Source organism: Capsicum annuum, chromosome 1 (genome assembly GCF_002878395.1).
Source record: "Capsicum annuum cultivar UCD-10X-F1 chromosome 1, UCD10Xv1.1, whole genome shotgun sequence".
Lineage (NCBI taxonomy): Eukaryota > Viridiplantae > Streptophyta > Magnoliopsida > Solanales > Solanaceae > Capsicum > Capsicum annuum.
This window is the reverse complement of record NC_061111.1, coordinates 180,734,419-180,758,186: the sequence shown is the minus strand read 5'-3', so window position 1 is coordinate 180,758,186 and position 23,768 is coordinate 180,734,419. Positions and strand designations below refer to the sequence as shown.

The following is a 23,768-nucleotide window of genomic DNA, read 5'->3' as shown; positions in this document are numbered from 1 at the left end:
ATGTTAAACTAAAAAAAGGAGTTACGAAAAGAGTGACATCACATTTTTTGACTCTCATTCAAACAATTCAACGCATGTGGAGACTATAAAATTATGGTGAATGTGCTTCTAATGATGTATATGGAAGAAAAGTAAATAATTGTGGTCGAAAAAAATTGAGATGGATCATAATCGTTTTTGTGAAATTCCTTTACGGAAGCGGACAACTCTTTTCTTCCATGAATATGAATACGACCACTTTGTTTAGGCGTTTGAAGTCGGGACATATACAAAGACATTCTAATGTCATAAAGCCTTATTTGAAAGAGAAAAAAAAATAAGTCAGTTGCAATTTTGCATATCTATGCTTGATCGTGGTAGCATACCACATGATCCAATTTTTACCAACATGTTCAATACAATCCATATCGACGAGAAGTGGTTTTATATGACAAAAAAATAAAATGTATTATTTACTGTCTGATGAAGAAGATCCAATCTGCATTGCCAAGAGTAAAAATTTCATCGACAAAGTTATGTTTTTAGTTGCTGCAGCTCGTCCTAGATTTGATGCACAAGGAGTAAAAATATTCTCCGATAAAATTAGATTGTTTCCTTTTGTTACACAAGAACGAGCTAAAAGAGCTAGTGCAAATAGACTTGCGTACACTATGGAAACAAAAGCAATAACTTCGGTAACCAAAGAAATTTCACAATCATTCTTGATTAATAAAGTACTTCTTGCTATCAAGGCTAAATGGCCAAGAGAAGATTTAAATTCTACGATATTCATACAACAAGATAATGCAAGAACTCACATTCAACCTAATGACGAGAAATTTTGTCGAGCAGCGGCACAAGATGAATTCGATATTTGCTTGATGTGTCAATTACCCAATTCTCCAGATTTGAATGTCTTAAACCTTGGATTTTTCAGATCTATTCAGTCTCTACAACACAAGGAAAGTCTTAAAAGTATTGATGATCATGTTGTCATAAAATCATATGAAAATTTTTCAACAGAAAAGTCCAATTATATTTTTTCTAACGTTGCAGTCATTTATGATGGAGATCATGAAAGTAAAAGGTTCACATAATTACAAGATTCAACATCTTAGTAAAGCTAATTTAACAAGGAACGATCAGCTTCCAGTACAACTGAAATGTAATCCACAATTAGTACAAAAAAACTCTCGATTATTTAGGTTAAATTTTATTTCTAAATTCTAAGTTCTTTTGCCGATTGTTCTGCTATTTAGATGGTGGTTTAGAGCGGAATACTGAAACATTCTTTTGTAGTTAATATTTCAAGTATTCGTGTTGAACATGTATTGATTGTGTAGCCACCTTAGACAAAATTGATTTGCTTTTCTATTAACTTTATTAGAACATGTATTGTCTGTTTGGATTGTTAGGCACAAGCAGTATATTTCTCTTACTCCACAAATACACAATAGAACAAGCCAATAAAAAATTTTAATGCAAAAAATAAGAACATGAGGAGAATAATTATTCTAATAAAATTTGGGAAGATAAATTTTTAACATAATCCTTATTTCATCTTCAATGTTGGTGTGTCGAACCATTTTAATTGAGTCTTCAACTTTTTCAATGGACTCTTCAATGATACCGTCTTGAACTTTTTCAACCGAATCTTCCATAATCATATCTTAAATTATTTCAATCGAATATTCATTCATAATAGTATCGTAAACTATTTCAACCGAGTCTTCAAAATTAAAATTCATATTCTAAAATCTTTTTTAACACTCTTTGAATTTTTTTCTTTAAAATTGATGAAGTAGAAAGACAATAAAAATGAGGATATATAAAAGGGAGACGTTTCAATTAATGAAGGGAGACATTTCAACTATTAAGCAGCTTTAATTGAATGCTACCTTGACACAAAGTTGAACTCTCTTTTACCAAGAAAAAAAAGTTGAACTCTCCAGCTTTTAATTAATGCTACATGGCAGGAGTACTATTAAGACAAATCAGCTTCTGGGTTGTCAAATCCTTAAGGGTAAATTTGAAAAAAAAATTCAATGATTCACTTATTTTGGAACACCAAAAAATACTCCAATAATTAATTTATTAGGAAACGGAGGGAGTACTTAGTATTAGTATAAAATGTTCAGACACTGAAACTTTTGTTACTCTATCTTGATTGCAATGTATTTTTTGTGTAATTGACTAATAAAAGAAATTATTTGTACTTCTTTTTCAATATTTCTACATGTGTAATGTATATTAATGATACAATTAAGACGTAATTTTGAAAAATCGAAGTAATAATATTCTAGTATACGAGTATTTATTGTTGAAGTTGAACAAACTATGATTACCGATTACCATACCGCAAAATACTGAAACCAAACGTCAAAATACCAAATCATACCGAGTTAATATGGTATGGTAATGGTATAATATTTTAAAAATCGAATACCAAAATCATCGTACCGAAGTTTCAAATACCGTACCATACCATACCATGTCCACCCCTAATAATGCTGGAGTAATGATGAGTGAAAAACCTACTAATTATGCTAATGATTATAGGGAAGGATGATTGGGCAATGATTGAAGGGTTAGTGGAGTTAGAGTTATACTATTAGAATTTACGAAATCTCCTACAAATAAAAGAAAAAAATAACATTTTTTTTTATGCAGTTTTCAGTTTGATGATTTAATATAAGGAGGTCGAGATTATATGAGTAAATTAATGGTGATTGAAAGTAGAGTTATCAGAGTAGTGGGTTGGATTGCATGAGAAGTCAGCATATTAAGTGAAAATCTTATAATTTTTAGGCCACTAATTTTGATAATATCGTTCAAAATTGCTAAAGGTATTGTTGGGTATTGCATTATTATGGGTGCTTTATTTAATTAATTAGATGGAGCGGTAAACTTTAATAATTGAGTTGTTCTGAGATTTTAGAGGATGTTCATTGACGGAGTTTTGACTATATTAAATTCATTTTGGTGTATTTTGATGTGTTTTTATTCACGGGAGCATATTTTTTATTTATTAAAAAGGGGTGCTTGGATTGTGAATTAGAGGTAAGTGAAAATTTAAGCTTTGGGTACTTGCTTTTTATATTTATTTTTTAAAATGTATTTTTTCTGCCCGATTCATGTGTTGGGATCAGCGTGGGCTTGATAGAATTGTTGGTCTTCGAGGTCAACCACATAAACTTTATGTTCAAGAATACTAAAATTTTCTGTATAAATCATTTTGTAACGTGATACAACTGTGACCCATGAGGTAGAGCATCGTGTATGCTTCCTAATTTTTTTGAGGCATTGTGTATGCTTCTTTATTTCTCGAGGCATTGTGTCTGCTTTCTTATTTTTTCGAGGCACTGTGCGTGCTTTTTTAGTTTCCCGAGGCATCTTGCATGCTTTCCTTAAACATTGTGTATGCATTTGATTTGACATGGGACATTTTGTATGCACCCTCTAGCACTAGGTATGCTTCTTGATAATTTGGCGCGTTATGTATGTTGCCCGAAATTCATAGAGATGGTTAATAATTTTAAATTGATATTTATCACAAGTTTTGAGTGTAAATTAGATTGAGATATATAGTTCCTAAAACAGTTGTTGGATCTTGCCGGTCATCCTATTATGACATAATTTCTGTGTATAATATTTTTATGCTTTGGATTAAAGTAGCGAGTCGATGATCTTACTGGGTTATATTTATATATAACTCACTCCTTAGTTACATGTCTGTAGATACTATTGCGGAGGTGAAACTAGTGGGTGACGGTTCGTTCATAAGGATTCTATTGTTGAGGTGAACCTTCGCATTGTTCCTGGAGGATTTCATTTCAGCTTTAACTATTTAACTTATTATATATTTTTTTCATTGAGTTTGCATGCCCGAAAGTTGAACTCATGTAACTCTATTTTAGATGTTCCATGGTCTTAGTGTAGAATTTGGGCTAGAGAATTAGTTCTCGAGCGATTGTTGAATTTATAGTTTAATTATGAAGTTTTGTTGAATTATTATTCGTTATTTATTGATATGTTGAAGGTGCACAGACCTTATCTTGCTGCTTGTTAACTGATAAAGTAATGGAGATTGACTCTCCCGACAGGTAATGTTAGCGGGTGTCAGTCACACCTAGAAATTATTTTGAATTGCGATAAATAATTTCTCATTTTATTTCAAAATTATTATCTTTAACTGACAAATTAAATAAACCCTTTAAAGTAAGTATCTTCACAGTATTATTCACATGCATGTAACAATCTTTATAGTTTTTCATCACATAAATAATTCATGCATTAAAAACTAGTTATTCGTACTTTTTCACTTGTTTTTTTTTTATCTAAAGGATTGCATTAATTTAAAGGGAGGGGACTAGTGGTCCCAAAAAGTTAATCAGGTTCGATTACATAACAAAAATCAGGCCTCATATTCGGGGAATAACAATTTGCATTTGCAGATCTTGCAAAATTTTTTTTTGCCTTGTTTGCCCGCAAAGCTTTTTGTGCACACATTGGCGGAACTACAAAAAAGGTTCTTAAAGCCTGAACTTCCATTTGAGAACCCAGCTTTGCTAGAGCATCCGCTACCCCATTTTATTTCCTATAGTAATGAGATACCTTGGACCTTTCGATTCTTCTTAATTTTGACCTATAATCATCAATGATAGAATCATACAATAAGTTATCATTGGACAATCTTATAATGATTTCAGTCGAATCAATATAAATTTCAACTGGAACAAAATTATTTTTCTCAATCAGTCGCAGCCCTTCCTGGAGGGCAATAAGTTTCATTTGGTTGTTCGTGGCTCAAAGATAAGCTTTCGCATAGCCCAGAATTCAGTTACCATTGGAGTTACGGATCACCCTCCCCCCCCTCCCAATGCTTCCCTTTCCAGGGTTGCCCTTACAAGCTCCATCAGTATTAAGCATAAAGGAACTTTGTGAAGGGCTGATCCATTTTAAATGGATATCAATCTTGCTACAACCTTGTTTGTTAGGAGAGATAATATTAGTGAATTCCAAGTCCTCAATATACATCTGCATCCAGTTAGGAGTACCAACAAAATTGTTCAAAGAATTGTGGTTTCTGTTCTTCCATATAGCCCACAGACTGAAGGAAAGGACGTTCTGCCAATTAATTATTTTATCAAAGCTTTTGTGGCTCAAGAGAGACCAGGTAGAGTGCCAGTTTTGGGGGTAGAAACTGGTAATTTACCTGATACACTTACTACAATATTATGATACATATTGAAAGCGTTAACCTCAATTTCTTTGTGACTAATAAATCAACCGACATATGATCGATAAAAAAAATTATTGAGAGAATAATTTTCTTCTAAATAATAAATGTAGATATCGATAGATCATCTAACTTTTGAAAATAATATATCGTATGTTAATTTAAATTGATAGAATTTATACCTCGATTATCCGTGTTCTTTTGAAGCTTTGAATTTGAATTGAAATTTTCATCCTTACTGCATTCTTCCCAGCGAGGTCACAACCTATCAAACATAAATTATAACAAAATCTCAAAAATTAAGGATAGAATCTCAAGATACCACAAATCACACGTAAAAATCACATAGTTAGACAACTAAAACAATATTTAAAAGCAACGAACAACCTAATAAAAGAAATTTAAAGTGCAACGAAAATACAAATTAAATAGAAAAGCAAAGAGACTAATACTTGGATGCTAACTTTAAAAAAGAAAAAATACTTAATTTGTTTTCAATTTTAAGTAAAAATTTTACCAAAATAACCTATCTATTTTTGTTTAAATTATTGTTGAAAAGGGTCTTCCAAATTCGGTCAAAAAGTTGCTACTAAAGTAGTATTTAGTTAGTAATTAAGTTCATATTTAGTTACAAAAGTCTCTCTTTTTTTTTTTGCAAAAGATTAATAAATAGTTCCTCAAATATAAATTAGTCATAAAAAATTTATAGTGATTTTTTATTATGTTTAAATAAGGAAATATTTAATAATCAATTTTTAGTAGGACAACTAAAATATTATAAAATAATTAAATAATAATTTAGTAAATTGTAAATGACAGTTTTATTTATTGCGGAGTCTTTTAATGAAGGGTAAAAAGTTTAAATTATTTTTCTAAGGGTCTTCACACTTTTAATATATTATAGATATAGATATAGATTATAAATTATAGATTATAGATATAGATGTAGATTATAGAAGATAAAGTAAAATTTTACTGAGAATAGCAAAAGAACATTGAATGTTTTGTGGTTCTAATTAGATACAGGGTGTGCAAGTTATGGAGGAAAATATTTTTGAATTTTTCATGTTCGATTGCTTAAATTGAAAAATATTTTTTTATAAAAAAATAATTTTTTTTAAAAAATTCTTAATAAATATATCAAAATAAGATTCTGCAAATGGCATTCTACGTTATTTATATCCTTTCGGCTTTTGCCCTCCAAAAACCCTCATTTCCATCCCCTGCCTCCTAATCCCATATATCCATAATCCCATCAGCGGACCTTTCATAGTATTTGTTATATGCAAATATTTTAGAATAGTATTTTTTGCTTATCTATACACAAAAAATTAAATAAGTGGAAAACTCAAAAAACACTTTTTCTAAGAGACTCACTTGAAAAACATTTTTCTTTGTATCAGACACACCCATAGCGTCTTCGATCTATTTTTCTTCAACCTAAGTAGAATAACCATTTTCGAAGCTAATTATGTCCTGTTTTACCATGGATATATATGGACTCGCCCTGGTCCATTTTAATTATCGTATTTTTTAAAAATATTATTTGAAGTAAACTGTTATTTTAAATTTTAAAATATACTTAATTCTTTTTTATTTTATCCGCAGTTTTAATTGTTCAAAAAAGTAATAAATTTTGATTCCATATACTTAATTCTTTTTTATTTTATCCGCAGTCTTAATTGTTCAAAAAAGTAATAAGTTTTGATTCCATAGCATAAAAAATCTAAATATAAAGAACAGATACAAACACGTAATTGATGGAGAATGCACCTAAATAAAGAAAACACTTATTGGAGAGAGATTAATATGATAAACAATTAAAAATATAAATAAGGTAGGAAGCAAAGAATTTTCTAGCATATTTCAATGAGTCCAGAAATGTTTGTTCGAACATGGTGCAAAAAGGCGGTCTAATTTGCTAGCTTTAGGCCTAAACTAGTCTCTAATTAAGATTAACGACATGAACTATTATCCTCTGTAGTTTTTCGTTTTCTTGATAGAATAGATTAGTTCTGTTTATGTTTATTTGTAGCAGCTGTTTAATGTGATATCAGTAATAGCCGTTGTAAACTTCAGTTGAAATTCAAATACTTATACTTAGCTCCGTTTAGTCATAAATTTTAAGTTAAAACTTAAATTTAGAAATTTAAATTTTGAAGTTGTGATTTTTAAAATTTGAAGTTGTATATAAATATATATCTTACTTGGCATACATTGGAACTTTTGTAAGTGCATGAAATTTCTTCCAAAAATTGGTCTCAACTAGCTTTTGAAACTTGAGATTTGTAAAAAAAATGGACTTTTAGAATGTGAATTAAAATTTATGATTAAATAAATATTAAAGTCAGTTTTTTAAAATTTAATATACTACTAACATGTATGATCAAATGTTATATTTAGTACTCGTATCTAAGATATTCATGGCAGAAAAACAGGATACGAATTAATTTTCTTGAACACCATATGCATAGACAGAGAAAACAAATCTAAAAAGGATGGAAAATTTTAATTTGAGTGAAATACAACCAACAATAATTGCATGAGGCACCACTTATTTTTTAACGAGTGTTTTGTGGGTCCCATTTTGTCATTCAATGTGGTTCTCCCCTCGGAAAAATTTTATGGTGGGTGAGACACGTCATGTCATAGTTGCATGAGGATTTTTTTTAATTGATCAAATATTGTGGGTCCCACCCTATATCATTATTTTTCCTTTTATCTTCCCCTCCCGTCATTTTTGGAAAATTTTAAGGCAAAATGGTTCGGTGACCCCTTGTACTATGTCCGTTTTGTAATGTGAATACTCCTACTTACATGTTTGTCATTTGGATCCTTGAACCTATTAAAAATAATATTCTAAACCCTATTTCGGTGTGTGTAACGCACTCGCCTCCACGTCAGCTGCCACATCATTTTTAAATATTATATTAAAATCCACATCAGTTTTCACATCATTTTAAATATTACATTAAATGTCACATAAGAAAATAAATATTTAAAAAATAAAAATAAAAATTAAGAATTAACAAAAATAAAATTAAAATAGTGGGGAGCTGGGCTTTCTTCTCCATCTCCATGTCCGCACCTGCCTTGACATCTTCCAAAATCAGTAAATTTTCACCACTACCACCACACAAACACAACACCATTGCAGGATATCTCCCATTGCAGCCCCAAGCTGTTCCCATTGAATAAGAAAAAATACACACACTTACACACTAAACAGAACACACATAAGCTGATATATACACATAGCAATCCACACACACCGAATTCACAGATTCACACATACAAATTAACGGAAAAAGGAAAGATATCAGAGAAGACGCAAAAAAATAAAGGGAAAGTAGAGAGAAATCGATAAAAGAGTTCAAAGAGGGAAAGAATTGAGAAAGAAAGCGGAGAAAAGAAAAAAGAGTGATCGAAGAGAGACGCGAGAGAGGAAAAACGTAAGGAAGCTCACTGTTTTGATGAGTTCTCGCCGAAAAATCATGCCATTTGCTCCATCCCACTAAAAATCCGACCCAAAACATCATTAATGATCTCAAACCGCTAAATTCGACCACTGTTGTCGATTTCGATGTATTATTAAGCTTTACTATGCTTCCAAAATAAATAAACTTATCATTCATAATGTGCGCCCACGAAATCCTTGGAAAAATTTATGTTGGCCAAATGCTTGTTGCTCTTTTTTCTTCAATTTCATTTAATTCTTCTAATTTTTTTTAGAAGGATAATTCTTCTAATATGTATGGTATAACTTATTTTTGTATTAACTTTAATAGCTTTTGTGAAGGTGGTGGACGGGGACGGTGAGGGTTGTAGGGCTGACTGCCCTCTCTTTTCTTATTTTTTTTTAATTTTAATATTATTTTTTTAAAAAATTATTTTTTATTATTTTAATATAAAATTGATTAAAAAATGACCCCCACTCGCACCTCACGCGCGTGTGATCACGCACTTTGTCCTAATTAGCCATTTCAATGCCACATAGGTCCGGTCAACAGTCAAAGGGTTTAAAATATTAATTTTTAGTGGGTTCAGGGGTCCAAATGACAAACAGATAAGTAGCAGTATCCACATTATAAAACGAACATAGTACAAGGGTCCATCGAGTCATTTTGCCAAATTTTAATTTGAGCAAAATACAACCAACAATAGTTGTATGCGGCATCACTTATTTTTTGACAAGTGTTTTGTGGGTCCCATTTTGTCATTCAATGTGGTTCTCCCCTCAGAAAAATTTATGATGGGTGAGACACGCCATGTCATAGTTGTATGAGGATTTTTTTTAATTGATCAAATATTATGGGTCCACCCTATATCATTATTTTTCCTTTTATCCCTTTATCTTTTCATCCATGATAACATGTATATTCTTAATTATTTTTTTACTTGTGTATACAAACAATTATCATGTATTTTATTTCCTTATTTTCTCTTTTTATTTTTAATTTTTAATTTTAATTTTCATTTGCGAAAATCAAATAGAGATAAACAGATTAGTACTGTCTGAATTTTATCTTCTTCGTTTGATTTTTGGTTTATGTTTTTTTGGTTACTCTTTCTGTCCATCTTTACTTAATCACTTTTCTATTGGGATAAGAATTAAGAAGCAGTAAATAATAGAGATAATTTATCATATTACTTTTTGAACATAATAGATTTAATGCTTTTAAAAATGCATTAGATAATGATTAATATAAGTTAAATGAATAAAAATAAATATATTTTCATTGATTTTATAAATTAAGCAAGTATTGTTAGACATTTCAAAATTAAAAAATGGATAAATAAAAATAAACAAAGGGAGACGGGGTGTAATATTTTAGACGTCTATACCTTAAAATTTTAATGATAAATGCAATATCAATATAACAATTAAATTCTATATTACAAATAAAAAATAAAATATTAATATGTATCATGAAATTTATATATATTACTTAATTTTTGAAAAATATTTATCAATTTTTAATTTAATTTTTTATAAATACCTCTATCTACAAATATATCATTTTTACGTTTCACTATTTTCATGGACACTTTTTAATTGAGGGACTCAACTATTAGCCGGAAAGAAAGATTCAACTAAGTTATTGATCAATTTTCTTGATATGAGTATAAAGAAAAACTAGGAAAGTATTGAGATATTTCTTTTATTTCATTTTACTTGGCTCCTTGACTTGGCTCATCTCTTTAAAAAAGATAATTAAACATGTATAATTAAATTAACTTTATTAATGAAGTTTTAAAACTCTAAATTTGACTACTTGTCCTTCACCCAACAATGTCATTATACTAATATGTCCAACAATACTTGTACATTTTGAAAACTAGTGGATAATTTATCCATGTTTATCCATTATTTTATTATTGATATTAATAATATATCCGATGCATTTTTTAAAGAGATAAATTAATTATATTCAAAAGGTGATATGGTAACATTATCTTTATTATTTATTCTGTCAAGTTAATAGAGAACAAATATCATTAGACGAAGGGAGTACTATTTGATGCACTCAGTTAATGTTAATGGTAATACGGAAAAAAATAATAATAAACACTCTTAATTTATGAAAATAGATAATTAAATTGAAACATTTAGCATAGAGATTAAGTAAATAAAATGGAAAGAATATAAAATAGAAAAGTATTGTTAAGAAGAAAGAAAGAGAAGAGGTAAATTAGTGAAGTGCAAAAACTCAACAAAAGAAATCTGAGGAAATGAGGGGAGAGCCACATTGAATGACAAAATGGAACCCACAAAATTCTTGTCAAAAAATAAGCGGTGCCTCATACAACTATTGTTGGTTGTATTTCACTCAAATTAAAATTTTCCCTCCCCTCATTTTCTCAGATTTCTTTTATTCAGTTTTTGCACTTCACTAATTTACCTCTTATCTTTCTTTCTTCTTAACAATACTTTTCTACTTTATATTCTTTCCGTTTTATTTACTTAATATCTATACTAAATGTTTCAATTTAATTATCTATTTTCATAAATTAAAAGTGTTTATTAATTTTTTTTCGTATTACCATTAGCATTAACTAAGTGCATCAAATAATACTCCCTCCGTCTAATAATATTTGTTCAATATTAACTTGACAAAATAAATAATAAAGATAATGTTACCATATCACCTTTTGAATATAATTAGTTTATCACTTTGAAAAATGCATCGGATAATGTATATTATTAATATCAATGGTAAAATAATGGATAAACATGGGTTAATTATCCACTAGTTTTCAAAATGTACAAGTATTATTGGACATATTAGTATAATGACATTGTTTGGCGAAGGAAAAGTAGTCAAATTTAGAGTTTTAAAACTTCATTAATAAAGTTAATTTAATTATACATGTTTAATTATTTTTTTTAAAGAGATGAGCCAAGTCAAGGAGCCAAGTAAAATAAAATAAAAGAAATATCTCAATACTTTCCTAGCTTTTCTTTATACTACTATGAAGAAAATTGATCAATCACTTAGTTGAATCTTTCTTTCTGGTTAATAGTTGAGTCCCTCAATTAAAAAGTGTCCAAGAAAATAGTGAAATGTAAAAATGGTATATTTGTAGATAGAGGTATTTATAAAAAATCAAATTTAAAATTGATAAATCTTTTCCACACATTAAGTAATATATATAAATTTCATGATACATATTAATCTTTTATTTTTTATTTGTAATGTAGAATTTAATTGTTATTGTTATGATATATATCAATTATAGTGAATGTCTATCAAGATCTATTTGATGTCTATCAGAATTTGATGTATCTGTCTTTTAGTGTGAAACTAGGAGCAAATTTTCCCTATAAATAGAAGGACTTCCTTCGTTGTAAATCATCCCTCAAGAGAAATAACAATTACTCTCTATTCTCTCTATTCTTCTTCTTCTTCTTCTTCTTCTTCTTCTTCTTCTTCTTCTTCTTCTCTATTCTTTTGTGTTTAATAACACGTTATCAGCACGAAACTCTACCGTCTCAAATTTGAAGGTTAAGGCTAAAGTATTTTTTTTATATTTCTTTTCTTTTTTATATGACTAACAATCTTACGAAGTGTGAGTTCGTTGCCCTTCAAAGTTCGGGCAAGAACTATATTTCATGGGTGTTGGATGCTGAAATCCACTTAGATGCTATGGATCTTGGAGACGCCATAAAGAATGAAAATACAGAATCTAGTCAAAATCGTGCGAAGGCTATGATTTTCTTGCGTCATCTTCTTGACGATGTTTTAAAAATTGAGTATCTTACTACTAAGGATTCACTCGTATTGTGGAATAGCCTAAAAGAAAGGTTTGACAACTTAAAGATGGTCATCCTCCCGAAAGCACGATATAAGTGGATGCATCTAAGATTTCAAGACTATAAGTCTGTTTATGAATACAATTCTGCCATGTTCAGAATTTCTTCTCAATTAAAACTATGTGGAGAGACGGTCAATAATAATGATATAATGGAAAAGATGCTCTCCACTTTTCATACCTCGAATGTTCTTTTACAGCAACAATATCGAGAAAAGGGTTTCAAGAAGTATACTGAACTGAGTTCTCATCTTCTCGCGACTGAACAAAATAATGATTTATTGATGAAAAATCACGAGAACCGACCAACTGGATCTGCACCATTCCCTGAGGTGAATGATGTGCACACTCATCATGCTAGGAGTGGAAAAGGTCGCGACCCTGGTCGTGGTCGTGATGACCAAGAAAAAAAATTCTGTTCCGGGTGTTAATCATTAATCAAGCAAAAAGAAAAAAAGATGAGAAATGTGAAGCAATTACTTGTTTCCGATGTGGTAGAAAAGGACATTATTCACGTGACTGTCGGGCTCTCAAGCACTTGGTTGATCTTTATTAAGCATCACTTAAAGAAGAAAGATAGAAATTTCGAGGCTAACATTCTCTCTGAAAATGTTGTTGACATTACAAGCTTGGATGCAGCAGATTTTTTCGAGCACCCCAAAGGAAAGATTGATCACTTGATTGGTGATGGTTCCATAAACATGGAAGAATGAATGATTTTTAATTTTTTTATTATTATTGATAAGAGTTAATGAATAAAGAATCAGGTAATAGTAGTTGTTTGCATGAGTATTAGTTTTTGATTAGTTCAATTATATTATTATAGTTTATTATTGAATTGAATGGAATTTCAATTTCATCATTATTTTTTTAAAAAAAGGGACGCTACGTGCTAAGAAACAGAGAAAATTTATTGTGTGTCATGCAAAGCAAGAACTCCACATATTGTTTGCATGTTAATATTTTTTTAATATCATAATGTCCACATACTGTCATTAATCATCCATATGTGTTCAGATTATATAATATAATAATATTAGTCTATTCTTTATCAAATATAATATAATAATATTATATTATTATTGCATATTAACGTACTGGACAAAATGTAATATGACAATATTATATTATTATTGTATGTTATTGTATGTTAATGTTCCGTACTATTAATTAAAATAATAATAAATTACGTATTACATTTCTTATCAAATATTATATTGTTTCAATAGTTTTAATTTGGACATATTTTTTTTAATTTCTTAGTAAAGTGTGATTAACAATTTCTAATAGTATAAGCTTTCACTTTGTACAAAGATTTAATATATATTTTATTTGGTGTATGTCATTTTATTTGAAGATATGAATAATTTTCAAAGTAAGCTGTCCAATTATGAAGATATTTATTTGATTGATTCTGGCACTACACATGCGATATTCAAAAACGAAAAATATTTCTCTCATCTGAACATGGGCAAGATTAATGTTACTATAATTTCTGGTAGTGCTAATTTGATTGAAGGCTTCGGAAAAGCCATTATAATCTTGCCCAAGGGAACTCAACTCGTCATAAATAAAGTCATGTTGTCTCTTAAGTCTCGGAGAAACTTGATGTGTTTTAAAGATATCCGTGAAAATGATTATCATATCAAGACAATTGATGAGATAAATCTTGAATATCTTGGTATCACCCAGAATGTCTCTGGGCAGACATGTGTTATTGAAAAATTCCCTGCTTTATCTTCTGGCTTGTATTGGATAAAGATTTGTGCAATTGAGGCACATTCTATAGTAAACCGGAAGTTTACTAATTCCAATACTTTCGTACTTTAGCATGATTGCCTCGGACATCCTGGATCTATAATGATGAGACGAATCATAGAAAATTCAAATGGACATCCATTAAATAACTTGAAGGTTCTTTCGAATGGTGAATTTTCATGCAATTCTTGTTATCAAGGCAAGCTGATTACGAGGCCATCGCCAACAAAAGTTGGGATTGAGTCCCTCGCATTCTTGGAACGCATACATGGGGATATTTGTGGACCCATTTACCCACCTAGTGAGTCGTTTACTTTATGGTCCTAATAGATGTTTCTTCTAGAGGATCTCATGTGTGCCTTTTATCATCTCGCAACTTGACATTTGTAAACTTATTGGCACAAATAATACGATTATGGGCACAGTTTTTCGATAATCAAATTAAGTCTATTCGTCTTGATTATGCTGCAAAATTTTTATCCCAAGCATTTAATGACTATTGCTTATTGATTGGGATAAGAGTGGAACATCCCGTACCCCATGTTCACACTCAAAATGGCCTTGCTGAGTCATTAATTAAATGTCTAAGTTGATAGCAAGACCATTGCTTATGAAAACTAAGTTGCCCACTTTTGTTTGGGTTCATGCAATTTTGCATGCTGCAATGCTTGTTTGTCTTAGACCGATAAATTATCATAAATTTTCTCCATTATAATTGGTTTTGGGTCAGGAGCATAATATATCTCATCTGATAATTTTTGGGTGCGGTGTTTATGTGCCTATAGCACCACCAAACCGCACCAAGATCCCCCCAATGAAGGTTAGGAATTTATGTTGGGTTTGAATTACCCTTTATTATTCGCTATCTTGAACCATTGATGGGAGATATGTTCACTGCTCAATTTGCAGATTGTTGGTTTGATGAGATAGTTTTTCCAAAATTAGGGAGAAAAGATAGTGACATCAAAAGAGAAATTTTGTGAAAAAATCCATCACTATCTCATCTTGATCCACGTGCTTCTATTTGTGAACAAGAAGTACAAAAGATATTCATCTGCAGAAAATTACAAATCAAATGTCGGACATATTTACAGATTTAAAAAGGATTACTAAATCACATATTCCTGTAGAGAATGTCCCAATTTGAATTGATGTTCCTAAAGGATCATCCACTAGTGTCATAGCTAATTAATCTAAAACACGTTTGAAGTGTGGCAGACCATTAGTTTCTAAGGATCGAAATCCTAGAAAAATAAATAAATGGTCAAGATGACACTACGAAAGATCCTCAAATATAAGTTCAAGATTTAAGCAATGTTAATATTTGTGAAGCAATTAATGAGTTTGAGACTCAAGAAAATGAGGAACTATCCATAAATTCAAGTGATATTGAAACTAATTTGAATCAATCTGAAATAGTAGTGGATTATGTCTTTGAATATAATGTTGTAAAAAAATCATGCAAGATAGTGAGGATCTTGAATCTCAATCTATAGCAGAATGTCGATAAAGAAATGACTGGCCAAAATGGCAAGAAACAATTCAATCTGAATTGAATTCACTTGCCAAATGTAAAGTGTTTGGACCTATAACTCAAACATCTAATGGTGTTAAGCCTGTTGGTTATAAATGGGTCTTTGTGCAAAAAAGAAATGATAAAAATAAAATACAAAGGTATAAGGCACGCCTTGTTGCACAAGGTTTTTCACAACGGTCTGGCGTCGATTATGACGAGACATACTCACCAGTTATGGACGCAATAACATTGCGTTATCTTATTAGTTTTACTATCCACGAGAGACTTGAAATGCATTTGATGGATGTGGTAACAACCTATCTATATGGATCACTTGACAATGAGATATACATAAAAATTTCTGACGGATTTAAAATGTCAAAAGCATATAGTTCAAAGTCTCGGAAAATATATTCCATTATATTGCAAAGATCACTGTATGGTTTGAAGCAATCTGGACGCATGTGGTATAACCGTCTTAGTGAATATTTATCTAAGAAAGGTTATACGAATGATGAAATTTGCCCATGTGTTTTCATAAAGAAAACAACGTCGGGGTTTGTTATACTTGCTGTCTATGTCGATAACATAACCTTATTGGAACGCCAATAGAGCTTCAAAAGGCAATTGATTACCTAAATAAAGAATTTGAGATGAAAGATCTCGAATAGACAAAGTTATGTCTTGGTTTACAAATTGAGCATTTGACAAACGGTATCTTTGTCTATCAATCTGCCTACACAGAAAATGTGTTGAAATGATTCTATATGGATGGAGCACATCCATTAAGTACTCCGATGGTTGTTCGATCACTTGATGTGAATAAGGATCCATTCCGACCTCAAGAAAAGAATGAGGAACTCCTTGGTCTTGAAATACCATATCTTAGTGCAATTGGTGCACTAATGTATCTTGCAAATACTATAAGGCCTGATATAGCATTTTTAGTTATTTTGTTAGCAAAGTATAGTTCTGCTCCTACTAGGAGACATTGGAATGGGATCAAACACATATTATGATACCTAAAAGGGACTACCGATATGGGCTTATTTTATTCTAAAGATTGCAGTTTCGATCTTGTTGGTTATGCTGATGCTGGGTACTTATCTGACCCGCATAAAGCTCAGCCTCAAATAGGCTATGTGTTCATATGTGAGGGTACTGCCATATCTTGGAGATCAATAAAGTAGTCTATTGTAGCCACTTCATCGAATCATGCTGATATTATAGCTATTTACGAAGCAAGTCGAGAGTGTGTATGGTTGAGGTCCATAATACATCTCATTCGAGAAAAATGTGGCTTGAAATATGACAAAGTACCCATGATTTTATATGAAGATAATGCAGCATGCATAGCACAACTTAAAGGAGGATTCGTAAAAGGAGATAGAACGAAACACATTTCACCAAAGCTCTTTTATACACTTGAGCTCCAAAAGAATGGTGATATTGACGTACAACAGATTCGTTCAAGTGACAATGTGGCTGATTTATTCACCAAGTCTCTTCCAACTACAACTTTCAAGAAGATGGTGCACAAGATCGGAATGCAAAGGTTCAAGGATGTTCTTATTAGGGGGAGCTAATACGTACTATACTCTTTTTTCCTTATGAGGTTTTGTCCCATTGGGTTTTCCTTGTAAGTTTTTTAATGAGGCAGCCTATATGCATATTGTTAGACATTCAAGGGGGAGTGTTATGATATATATATATATATATATATATATATATATATATCAATTATAGTGAATGTCTATCAAGATCTATTTGATGTCTATCGGAATTTGATGTATCTGTCTTTTAGTGTGAAACAAGGAGAAAATTTCCCCTATAAATAGAAGGGTTTCCTTCATTATAAATCATCCCTCAAGAGAAATAACAATTACTCTCTATTCTCTCTATTCTTCTTCTTCTTCTCTATTCGTTTGTGTTTTATAACAGTTATATTGATATTGCACTTATCATTAAAATTTTAAGTTATAGAATTCTAAAATATTACACCCCGTCTCCCTTTGTTTATTTTTATTTGTCCATTTCTCAATTTTGAGATGTCTAACAATACTTGTTTAATTTATAAAATCAATGATAATATATTTATTTTTACTCATTTAGCTTATATGTATCATTATCTAATGCATTTTCAAAAGCATTAAATTTATTATGTTCAAAAAGTAATATGATAAATTATCTCTATTTTTACTGCTTCTAAATTCTTATCCCAATAGAAAAGTGATTAAGTAAAGATGGATAGAAAGAGTAACCAAAAAAACATAAATAAAAAAACAAACGAAGAAGATAAAATTTAGACAATACTAATCTCTTTATCTCTACTTGATTTTCACAAATGAAAATCAAAATTAAAAATAAAAATAAAAAGAGAGAGAAAGGAAATAAAATACATGATAATTGTTTGTATACACAAGCAAAAAAATAATTAAGAATATACATGTCACCATGGATGAAAAGATGAAGAGAGGGAAAGATAAAACGAAAAATAATGATATAGGGTAGGACCCATAATATTTGATCAATTAAAAAAATTTCCATACAACTATGACATGGCATGTCTCACCCACCATAAAATTTTTCAAAAAGGATGACCCCTCGGCCGTGTAATAGCTAGGTTGTGTAATGGCATAAAACAAGTGCTTTTAGAACCACATGATAAAACTTCCTAAAGAGAGTATATCAAACTTTCACTCTTAATTTTCAATCAAGTGCGGTTGGAGCTTGATTGAATTAAAACTAGTGCCGAAAACATTTATATTAAAGTTGTATATGCTTTCTATTAAAGGCGTTTGAACTTTATTGTATGTCATATCTAGGGGTGACACCTTTTGTGAAAATTGCCTATATGAACAAACCTATTAAAAGTAGCAGTAAAGTGAGGTTAATTAGCAAAGAATTGGCTTAGGGTGTTCATTTATTTGGTGTAACCGTGTAATGCTAAGGGAATTAAGCAAAAAAAAAAAAAGTGTTGTTGGTGCATCCGTGCCACAGCCAAAAAGAAGATTATTGTTATAAATGTATTTACATTATAATGAATGTCTATCAAGAATATAGATAAGATCTATCAAGATCTAGTTGATATCTATCAAGATTTGAAGTATCTGTCTTTTAGTCAGAAATTAGGAGTATTTTTCCCTATAAATAGAGGAATTTTATACATTGTATCCTCAATAAAGATGATCTCTCATCCCTCAAGAGAAATAAAAAAATCTCCATCTTCTCTCTCTATTTATTCTTGTTGTTTTTATTTATATTTTATAACACATTATCAGCACGAGTCTCTAATAAATAAGAGATTGTTTCTTTTTCGGATAAGGTCATTACCTGTAGCTTGTTGAAAATCCAAAGAAAATCATTGGTATAACCGAGGTCCTTAATTTGTAGAGGAGAATGATTCAAGTGGATGTAATTATGGTATGTATATATTATTTCATCCGGGATGATTTTAGCAAACATTGACAAAAGATTATAGTGCCATCTCAGGTAAAGCAATTTGAGCTTTTTGCTCATTGTTGGTTTGTTTCACGGACCACAAGCTTTGTTGATATATTAATATGTTTTCTTAACCTTTGATCTTAATAAATTATTATTGTATTAAGAAGAGAGGCATTGGGCAGTATTACTTCAAGGAACTCAAATATGATAAATATTATTATACGTTCAACTGTTTTTAATGTCTTGCAAGCGCTACATGCTTATTTTTATCATGGCTATTCTAATTATGGATTACAAAGAGGGCAATGTATCTGTTTGTAACTTTGGCAGAATTTGAAAATAGATCACTAGAAGTGGTTTAATTTTCGCTACTTTATAACTCTTAAAAGGAACAATTGCTTTAAATCTGAAAGATGTTGGATCTAAGTTCCATCGATTTATGCCTAAGACGCCTTTATATGGATAAGATGTTGAGTTTGAATCTTAATGCACCATATTGATGATATTATGATGGCTAAGGCAAAATAATGAGTGTTCGAGAAAAGTCATGAGATATGTCCCATTAAATATGCTCTATTCTTAAAGTGAATGTGGTAGCAGTGCATAATATGTCTGAAAGAAGACAAGTGATTGAATGCACGGATATACGCATAGAAGGACAATATGATAATGATCCTCAAAAGTGATGATATTTTCACATGCATATTATGATCATAAGATATGTTAGAGAAAATTTTTCTACATTATATGTATGCCTCGATTTGCTTCTGAAGTAGCAATATCATGAAAGAGGTTATAAGCTATCAAAATTTGATAAACTTAAGGCACAATTATATTCCATTCCTGGGGAATCAGAATTTCGATTGTTTCAATACAAACGTGCACTTGATTGTGGTGGTATCATAACTCATCTCCGAAAGAGGCAAAATAATTGAGAAGAGTTATTTTGAAATTTACTTCTGAAGTAGTAAATTCAAAAATTTATTCATGTAATAGTAAATCTGAAATTTACTAAAGTAAAAAGACACATGTCATGGTAAACTTAGAGTTTACTAGTATAAAAGTTCATAAATTGAAATGAATGATTGCTACATTCCAAAAATATGCATATTTAGTATTAGACATATGTTGAAGAAATAAAAGATTCTTCAAGAATTGTTTATGTTGCTTGTTCTCATGACAAGTTGGTTGGACAAACTAATGTTGGGATTTGATCCCTTAAAATCTTAAAAGTATAAAAGGTGAATAAGGGCCCGTTCATCTATCATGTGATATCTTGAAAAGATGCATCAATAAGATGATCACATGTACATTCATTGTCAACCTGCGTTTGACATTCATAAAGTTGCTTGTTCAATAAAATTAAGTTAAGAGCATAACTTTCAGATTGTGTAATCAAGACAATCCATCTTGATGATAATGGTTTGGCATTGAATGCCTTCTATAAATAGCTGAATCATTGCTAATGAGAACAAAGCTTCATGCGTTGGTTTGAGATATTATATACAAAAGTACTTGTATGCATCAAACCAATAAATTATAATTAATACTCCCTCAAAGTTGGTTCTGAGTCAGGAACCTCACATTGTCCATCTAATAATTTTGATGTGTAGTGTACGATTAATGAATAAACCATGATGCACAAAGATGGATTCCTCAAAGAAGATGGAGGATATATGTTAGTTTTCCTAACATAAGGAGGAGATTATAAACAGCTAAGAAATATGTTAGGAATTATCATCAGATCTTCATTCAAAAGATAATTCAAGTCAAATGCCGAAAACATCTCATATTAAGCTACAAGTGCACCTTTTTTGTGTACTTTAAAGGATAAAGTCTATGCATGCGTAAAGCATGATAGACCAATCGATTCCACATGAAATAATCCTTGAAAAAAATAAGTAGCAAATAATCTTAATAAGAAGACAATGTGCTCTTGAAGAGCCTACGACATAACACTTCATGAAACTTTATGAGAGGTTCAGGTACCTGAAAATAATGAAGTGATAAGATCTCAAAATGTTATGCCATACTGTGAACTAATACGAAATGATATATCATTAATATCTTTGATACAATATTAACGCAATATTGTAAGAGATTACGAGGATCCGAATTCTACGTTTATTTAAGTATGCTGACGTATAAACATTTATCAAGTGAAATGAAAGGATGCATCTTGGTAAGCATAAAACTTATTTGATTTGCAATCCAAACACTTGAAGATGTCACACGTGAAATGTTGAATATTGTCACTTGACAAAATTTATATGAAACTTTCTAAGGATTCAAAATGTTTGAAGCATATAAAAGTTTCTGAAAAACTTATTTAGAATCCTTATATTGTATAAGCTTATAGCTTGAAAATTATTGGAACTCTTAGAGAGTTTTCAAAAGCAATAAGATTATTTGCTAAAATGAAAAACATACCTAATTGGATTGGTCCTGAAGTATCATATCTTAGTTCAATTGGTGTACTAATATATCTTGCAAATACTACAAGGCCCGATATAGTCTTTTCGATTAATTTGTTGGCAAGGTATAGTTCTGCTACTACTGGGAGACATCAAAATGAGATCATACAAATGATCTTATTTATTTCTACAAATTGCAGTCTGATCTTGTTGGTTATGCTAATGCTGGATATTTATTTAACCCACATAAATCTCGGTCTCAAACTTGCTATGTGTTCATGTGGGGGTACTGCCATATTTTGGAGATATACAAAGCAGTCTATCGTAGCCACTTCATCGAATCATACTGAGATAATAACTATTTATGAAGCGAATCGAGAATGTGTGTGGTTGAGGTTCATGATATATCTCATTCGAGAAAAATGTGATTTAAAATGTGACAATGTACCCACAAGTTTATACAGAAATAATACAGCATGCATAGCACATCTTAATGGAGGACTTATAAAAGGAGATAGAACGAAACACACTTCATCAAAACTTTTTTATATACATAAGCTATAAAAGAATGATGATATTAACGTGCAACAGATTCGTTCAAGTGACAATAAGGTTGATTTATTCACCAAGTCTCCTCCAATTGCAACTTTCAAGAAGATGGTGCACAAGATCAGGATGCAAAGGTTTAAGGATGTTCTTATTAGGAGGAGTTAATACACGTTGTACTCTTTTTTCCTTACAAGTTTTTGTCCCACTGAATTTTTCTTGTAAGGTTTTTAATGAGGCAGCCGAATGCGTATTATTAGAGATGTGTACTCTTTTTTCTTCACTGGATTTTTTCTCACTGATTTTTTTTAGTAAGATTTTAACGAGACACATTATCTATCAATTAGACATTCAAGGGGGAGTTTTATAAATGTATTTACATTATATTGAATGTCTATCAAGAATATAGATAAGATCCATCAAGATCTAATAAGATCTATCAAGATCTAATAAGATCTAATTGATATCTATCAGGATTTAAAGTATCTGTCTTTTAGTAAAAAAACTAGGAGTATTTTTTCCTATAAATAGAGGAATTTTGTACATTGTATCGTCAATCAAGATGATCTCTCATCCCTCAAGAGAAATAAAGAAGTCTCATTCTTCTCTCTCTATTTATTTTTATTGTTCTTTATTTATATTTTATAACAATTATTTTATTTTTCTTTACTTTTTTGTATTTTCAACTGTAATTTAATTATTGTGATATATTACACCAACATGTGTAATTAAAGGTCGTTGCAGGAAACTCACACAAATTCTGATATGATTAGCTTTTAAGCTTATTTATATAATACTAGATATCGAGGGGCTCATGCTATTATTTTTGTATCTCAATTTATGTGATATAGATAAAATTTGAATAATCAATTATATTTTTAATATGTTTATAGATATTTTAAGCTATTAGCTATTTTAATTTATAATACTTTTTTGCCATTGTAATTTACTAGTTTAATTTGTTGACTATTGCAATTTATAATACTCCCTCCGTTTAAAAAAGAATGACCTACTTTGACTTGACACAAAATTTAAGAAAATAAAGAAGACTTTTGAATCTTGTGACCTTAAATTTAAATTGTGTTAAATGTACCAAAATGCCCTTTAATCTTGTGGTCCTAAACATATCACGTAGAAAGTTGAAATTAAAGTATTGTCAAAAAGGAAAAGGGGTCATTCTTTTTGAAACGGACTAAAAAGAAAAGTAGGTCATTCTTTTTGAAACGGAGGGAGTACTCAATTTGCCTAAATTTTTATGGCATTGATAGTCAATTATATTTTTAAAATAATTTAAGTTTTTGATTGTTGGGATTTATAATACTTTATTTTCTATTCCAATTTAAGTGACACTGATATAATTTTGAGAGTCAATCATATATCACGATTGAAGTAGCGAAACAAACATCTCTTAAATGACTCATAATAACTAATTAGAAGTGATATAACAAAATTGCTATAAAAAAAACTTGTGAAAAAAATTTAAGTGAGCATCATATAAGGTGTCAAAATAATTTAAAATATCAATAGTTAATTTATCATTTTATGTCTATTTCACCTT

The 23,768-nt window shown here is 30.2% G+C and overlaps 1 protein-coding gene across 1 annotated transcript; it reads left to right on the top strand.

Moving 5' to 3' along the window:
* Positions 1 to 443: 443 nt before the first annotated feature.
* Positions 444 to 1,076, top strand: LOC124898651. Its single transcript, XM_047412332.1, has one exon. It carries the CDS (start codon positions 444 to 446, stop codon positions 1,074 to 1,076), a length of 633 nt encoding a protein of 210 aa, XP_047268288.1.
* The last annotated feature ends 22,692 nt before the right edge of the window (positions 1,077 to 23,768 follow it).